Consider the following 6,858-nt stretch of genomic DNA (forward strand, 5'->3'; position numbering starts at 1 on the left):
ATTTAATTTTGACTCCCTACATAAAAATCTAGTGCATTGCTATTCATTTTATAAGTACTTAAGTATTTGTTTCAGGGCTTATTAGATTGCTTGAGGAGACATTTGGAGGGGAAGAAAATCTGTTGTTTGCAAAGGTGATTTAGCATTGTATCCACCCTGTTAAGGAAGGTGAAATATCCCTACATCTCTCAAAGCATGAGCAAAACAGTTGTTGGTCTTGTGTCCATTAAGCAGATCTTGTTTGGAAACAAAGACTTAAACCAAATGTCTTCTCTGGATATCTCTTTCTCTTTTGACAGGATTTGTTCTTAGAATACGTTTTGTTAATAAAATAACTAGTTTTCTGTTGTAATTGCCCAAGGGAATTGTTTTTCTTGGTGGGTGGCTTTGAAAGCAAATTATGGCCTACTCTCGACTATTTGTCTTTTATTTATTCTTTTTTAGGAACCTAAATTCCAAGGTGGAAAGGAGTCAGAGCTGCAGTGACACTGCTCAGGACAGAGCAAAGGGCAGACTCAGAGCAGCAAGCAAAGCCAAGGTATACATCAGACACTGGCTTCTGGGCCTCTCTACTCCCATCTCATAACCTCCTGCCTGTGGCCACAAAAGAAGCCACTCCAGATGAGAAAGGCAGAATGGATGCTAAGCATACTAGTTATGTTGGAGAATTTAACAAATAGATGTGAAGGAAGAGAGTTTAAATTAGTAGCCAGATGGGCGGTATGACGGTTGGTAAAAGTTCTAGATGAGGTTTTTTTCCCTCCGTAGATTTTAAATTTTATTAATTGTTTCAAGTGTGTAGGAATTTCTGCAAATGGTATACATTCTAGGTTAGGGATTTTCCACATTTCCTAGGCTCACATCACCCTTTATCCCTTTTCTTACCTTTTCCTTACCTATCGCTCTTCCATTATGAAGAAATTATGAAGAAATATATATGTGTATATATATGCATATACACACACACACACACACATATGTACACACATATATAAATATGTATACACATATATGTGTGTGTATATATATATGTATATATAATCTTTTTAAATCTCTTTTAGGTCACAACTATAACCCCAACCTCCAACCCCATCATTGGTGTCCTCTTGTCCACTCAAAACAACCGCTGCCTCTCGGCCCCTGACTTAACCATTGAAAAGCGTCTGCCCTTCAGCTCCCTGTCATCCTTGGCTTCCTTGCACAAACCAGAGCGCTCCATCAGCCCTGAGAGCAATGACAGCATCTCCGAAGAACTCAACCATTTCAAGCCCATTGTCTGCTCACCATGTACTCCTCCTAAGAGACTCCCTGATGGCCGCGTGCTGAGTCCCCTCATCATCAAATCAACACCCCGCAATCTAAACAGAAGCCTGCAGAAGCAGACTTCTTATGAGGCCAGTCCACGGATCCTTAAAAAGTGGGAACAGATCTTTCAGGAGCGGCAGATTAAAAAAACCTTTTCGAAAGCCACCCTCACTTCCCTGGCTCCAGAAACGGGGGAAGACTTGCTAGTCTCTGAAGTTATCCATTCTAGCAAGGAGAAGCCACTTCTGGCTTTAAATACAAGACTGTCCAGTGGGCATGCACTCTCTGAGTACACTGGACCCACCTCCGCTGACCTTGATTATTTCCCCTCTGTTAGCCAGACAAAAGCAGGACAGGGCAGTGGTAGCAAAAAGAGCACTGAGATCCCACTGGAAACCTGCTGTTCTTCAGAACTCAAAGTGGGAGCCAGTGGAACTTCTTTGGAGAGAGAGCAATTTGAAGGGTCAGGGTCAAGCCCAGATGCCAAGTTAGACAAAACCTGTATAAGCACAGCTATGAAAATTTCGGCAGTTAATTCAGTGCTACCCAAAAACACTGTTTTGGGTGGGGTCCTCAAAACAAAGAAACAGCTGAAAACAGTGAATCATTTTGACCTGCCTAACGGTATCCTGGCAGACAACCTAGGTGAGGAGCCACTTCCCTCCTTGCGCCGGGGCCGGAAAAGACACTGTAAGACCAAGCACTTGGAACAAAACGGCTCTCTTAAGAAACTGCGACAAAGCGGTGGCGAGATGGGCCCGGCCCCAACAGACCCAGTACTTCGAGAGAGGGAGCAGAAACTGCAGCAAGAGGAAGAGGACCGACAGCTGGCTCTGCAGTTGCAGCGCATGTTTGACAATGAGAGGCGGACTGTAAGTCGGCGGAAAGGAAGCGTGGATCAGTATCTCTTACGGTCCAGCAGCATGGCCGGGGCCAAGTAGCACCGAATAGAACAGTGTTGCCTATTTTTAAGAGGTCTTTGGGCTTGATCATTTATCCTGTAGAGCTGAATGTTCTCACTTTGGGTTTCTTTTTATGTCTGGTGGTTCTGAGAGGTTCCAGGACCTTTGTAGTCTGTATCCAAGGGAACTGCGTCTCTGCCTCCCTGTGACCCAGGCCAGAAGCACTCCCCACCCCCTAAGTGACCCACGCTCAAGGGCTGTTCTGGGCCAAATCTGGCAGCACCCACTTGGAATGAGATTCAGGAGCACAATGGCCAGAGTTAGAAATGGTAGAGGAAAGAGGGGATACCTTCTCAGACTGATAGACCTCCTGACTTCTTTCAGCAGGTTTTTTATTTTTTTTTAAATCAGCCTTGCAGATAAAAATTAGTTCCCTCTTTTTCAAAGAAGTGGAACAGTATAGTTCTCTACAGATCCAAAAAGATTATGTCCCCCCTTTCCTTACCCTTGCCCCACAAGTAAATATACCTAATGAAATCTGTTGAATTCATGCTTCTACAAAAGCTAATTCACCATCCCTGTTTAAAGAATAACATGTATAATGCCATGTAGTTGACAGACCATGTTTAGTTATGGTTTAATTTGATCTTCCCAGGAGACCTAACATGTAAGTGGGATTGGCCTCATTTTTAGATGACGAAACTGCAGTGCAGATATTCAGGTTCTCTCACCTACTAAGTGGCACAGCCCAGACTGACTGCTGGGTCTCCCAACAACAAATCTCATGGATTTTCCACACTAACAGGTCGCCATAATGGACTACAACACAAAGGCATGCCAGGGGATCATAGGGAAAGCTGGCTAGGCATTGCGTACCCATCGTGCAAAATCCACATGCAGATAATTGAGATTGACTGGAAGCATAAACATACACTGTGCATTTATCCCCGCCGCCCACGCAGTTTACAGTCTTCTGTTTTCCTGGTGATCCCACCCTGTGAGATAAATGACAGATGTCATCATTCATTACTCTCCACATGGCCAAGGGTTATCTGCAATGTTGATCTAAAATCCAAAAATCTTTGCCCAGGAGTCAGGCAACAACAGTGCTGAAACTCCATACTATGGAAACAAGGTATCTAGCTGGATGCAGCTGGTAAATTCAGTCCCATGGACCTTTGGGGTTTATTTTCCTTAGCAGCTGACACCATGTGTCTTTTGCATCCCTGGTGGTGCTTGGTGCTTCTGCCCATCTGGGCTCATTGAGAATAGGGATTAAGATACGATTTTTAGGGAATCTCAGATAGGCTGGCATTCTCTGTGCATGTATGAGCTGTTACTATAAAGTCATGTGACTAGCATTTTAACAAATCTTACAGAGCTATATATCCCAATGTCTGTTGTCCCCCTTGAATGGTCCCAGCAGGATACTGCATAATTTTTTCCAATGATGTTGCCCTTGGTGAAAACATTTCTGGAACTGTCCTCAAAGTCTAGAAACATAGACTCCTCAAATGTCAGAACTGGAAGGGGCCTTAATGGTCATCTCTTCCAACTTCTTTCTCTTATTAAAGCAGAAGCTAAGATCTGGAACAGTGACTCACTTACTGATCAAGGTCACTAGGAATTTACTAAATAGTCTTTTCTCAGGAGATTTGCCTCCCTTCTCTGGGCAAATCTTTACTATTTTGGGGTTATAGGAGAGAGAATTTTAAGTTTGAAACTAGTCAGAAGCTATTTGAAGCCTCTGGAAGAGAAGGTGAATGGGTTAATGCAGCTATAAAGTAGAGCCATTTTGTATGCGTATGTGTGGCTTATAAACAGTTCCCAGAGAGAAGTTCCAGAGATGTCTTAAGCATTTTGGTGATCATTGAGATATGTGGAACCTCCTCAGTGACTACTTTGGTGGGGAGTGTCACCCACCTGAATGTATGTTTTCTGTGTTCTCTGTGCACACGTGCAGATGTATGCTTAAAAAAACATACGTCAGTCTCATGACTTTATATTCACACCACTTCAGTTTTAGGTCCTACCAGCAACATATATCCTTCAAAGGCTACTGGAGGGCATATTGGTGCCCAAGATGAAAGAGTTGGCACTGGTCTGCAGAAGACAGAGAGGGTGACTTAGCAAATGCCCTTAGAGAAAACATTAGTTACTGCCATTTCGTAGAGTTTCTTTTTGATCTTAGTAAATATTATTGGGAGGCTAGTCTCATTGGTTATAGCAAAAACACTTATTTTTCCACTTGCCACCATTTTCTCCAATAATTTGAAAAACACTTTTCAGTTGTAACCGATTTTTGTTTTTGGAAAAAAGATAAATATTTTTAATAGAAAAGATATATATTTTAAATATTTTCCCAAAGTAATACTTTCATTTGAAGAAGTTGCATATCTGTAGCAACAAGTTTTAGCTTCAGGTGCAGAGTGAAAATCTACTTCTTGTTAAAACAGCAAATATTCTGAACTCTGGATCCATCTTACTGACTTTCCCCCTTACACCTGCGACAGTGGTATTGACAGTTGTTGTTTGCCAGACTTCCAGCTGAGCAGTAGTCCTTCAAATATAGGCAATGCAGTGGAGGCTAAAGAGGGAAGAGGCTTAATCTTTAATCTGCTTGGCTTTGGAGAAGGAAAAAACTACTTAGGTATTATCTGTATTTTAAGATGCTTCCCAAATTTAATAACTCAAACCTGAACACTTTTTTTTTCTGAAAAATTTCCCTCTCCTGTTGCTTGTGAAGTTGGTCACAAATGGAGTTGCCGACGTGAATTCTTTGGAGAAAAAGAAAGACAAAGAACAAATAAAATGAAGGGGAGGGTTTCTGAGCTAGAATGAGAGGTACACTATTTTACAAAACATTTCTCACAAATTATTGGATTCCAATTCATCATACAAATTTCCCTTGTTCTTCTAACTCTGTTCCTTATGCATATGCATTCTTTGTTTTTTCTCATTGAGGGGAAAGTTATGAGAGGTTAGAAGATGGAGGTCATTCTGATGGAAAATATAAAAATTGTGGTACCCTGAGAATGGGTCTCTCAGCCCTTTTCTGTAGAGTAGAAGACACTTTGGAATCATGATTCTGTTGATTATATCTGCCTGGAAGAAGTCATCTGGGCCTGTTGGGTTGGTGTCAAATCATGGGAGTATTTATCCAGCCCCTGGCCTTCTTCATATAGTTGCCTCTTTTTAAAAGGTTAATTCTTGGCTGAGGCTTCCCAGGAAAACCTTTTATAAGTGGCTTCATTTCTTTTCTTAAAATTAATTTTTTAAATTTTTGCCTGGAGGGAACACTGATGATGAATGCCTTCTGTGTTTTTGTTCATTTTCCCAAAAAAGAAAAATGCCCTTGAGAGATTAAAGCTACTTAATTGCTGTTTGATTACAAACTGACTAAAATGGGAAGCTGCCACTGTGCTTGACTGGTGAAGCTGATGACCGAAGGCTGTGCTGTTCGTCCTTTCTGTTCCATATGACAGACGTTTCCTGAGCTTCAAACTTGTGCCAACCTTGTGCTGGGTCGTGGAGATACAAAGATGGAAAAGACAGTCCCTGATCTTGTGGAGCTCAATGTCCAATGGAATGTATTTGAATGTATATGTGGCTGGAGATTTTGTTAATGGTCTTACAAAAGGCCACTTCTTTCATAGTGATGATCTTGGATGGTCCCATTCAAGATATGGTCCAGCACTAAGCAGGCTGCCTTGAACATTTTAGATATCCCCATCAGTATTTGTGAATTTGATTGTAACACTATTTTCCATTTTCTCAGTAATTTTACTAAGGGAGAATGAATTTTCTCCTTCAATGATGATAGGACAATAAGATCTCTTCAAGAGCTGCTTTAGCATGAGCCCCAAGAAATGAGGCGGGTTGTGTGGATCACTGATGTGGTCAGAGGAGGCCCACATCTCAACTTAGTAACCTCCTAAGCTCTAACCCAGTCAGACTTCTCAACTACACTGACAGCAGCTTGGGATTCCTTTCCTCTTTTGTACCTGGCTTTTCATTGAGAAGGAAGGTCAGCAGAAGTAAGGAAGGAAAGGAAAACTGAAGACCAGATCATAATCATAAAATGTTACATAGCTGGGATGGGCATGGAAATCAAGTCAAACCCTTCCCCCTTGCCATCCCTCATCTTTTTTAAGAAATTAGGAACTTGATATTCAGTGTCCTATTTTGTACTCTAGTTTTCTAGAGTCTGAATAAATAGTCTTTTAAGTCACACACACAATTTGCTAATGAGGGGGTCACCCAAATAATTTAGACTTTAACGGCTTTTCTTCCTGATTTTTTTGGTTAGAATTAAAATGTACCTATCTATATCCCCTGAATACACACCCAGGAAGGGAAAACCCCCGTAGGATGAGGATTGTGATTATGGAATCTAGGGAAGTGGTATATTTTTATTGGAACAGTCATTTTAACTACCAAGGGTTAAAACCCAGCCAGCCCTTCATTTTTCTTTGAAAATCAAGAACTCCTTAAGGATTGAAATCTTTCTCAGCCAGCCTTTTCCTTCAAGCAATAGAATGGTCTTCTGGCCTGGTTTTTAGAAGTGAATATAGTTGCTTATAAATTCTTGTGACTCAATGAGAAAGCAGGTCTGCATTTCTGGGGGCAGGGGCGGGGAGGAAGTGGGATT

The 6,858-nt window shown here is 41.6% G+C and overlaps 1 protein-coding gene across 1 annotated transcript in view; it reads left to right on the top strand.

Annotated features, from left to right (window-relative positions):
• RNF169 (ring finger protein 169) overlaps nt 1–5,612 on the top strand; it is a 77,412-nt gene extending 71,800 nt beyond the window's left edge. Inside the window, exons 6-7 of the mRNA XM_015600271.2 lie at nt 445–538; nt 1,062–5,612. Coding sequence (XP_015455757.1) covers nt 445–538; nt 1,062–2,246 — 1,279 coding nt within the window. The 3' untranslated portion in view covers nt 2,247–5,612. The remainder of the gene's footprint in view (nt 1–444; nt 539–1,061) is intronic.
• The last annotated feature ends 1,246 nt before the right edge of the window (nt 5,613–6,858 follow it).

This window comes from Pteropus alecto, unplaced genomic scaffold (assembly GCF_000325575.1).
Source record: "Pteropus alecto unplaced genomic scaffold, ASM32557v1 scaffold7, whole genome shotgun sequence".
Classification (NCBI taxonomy): Eukaryota; Metazoa; Chordata; class Mammalia; order Chiroptera; family Pteropodidae; genus Pteropus; species Pteropus alecto.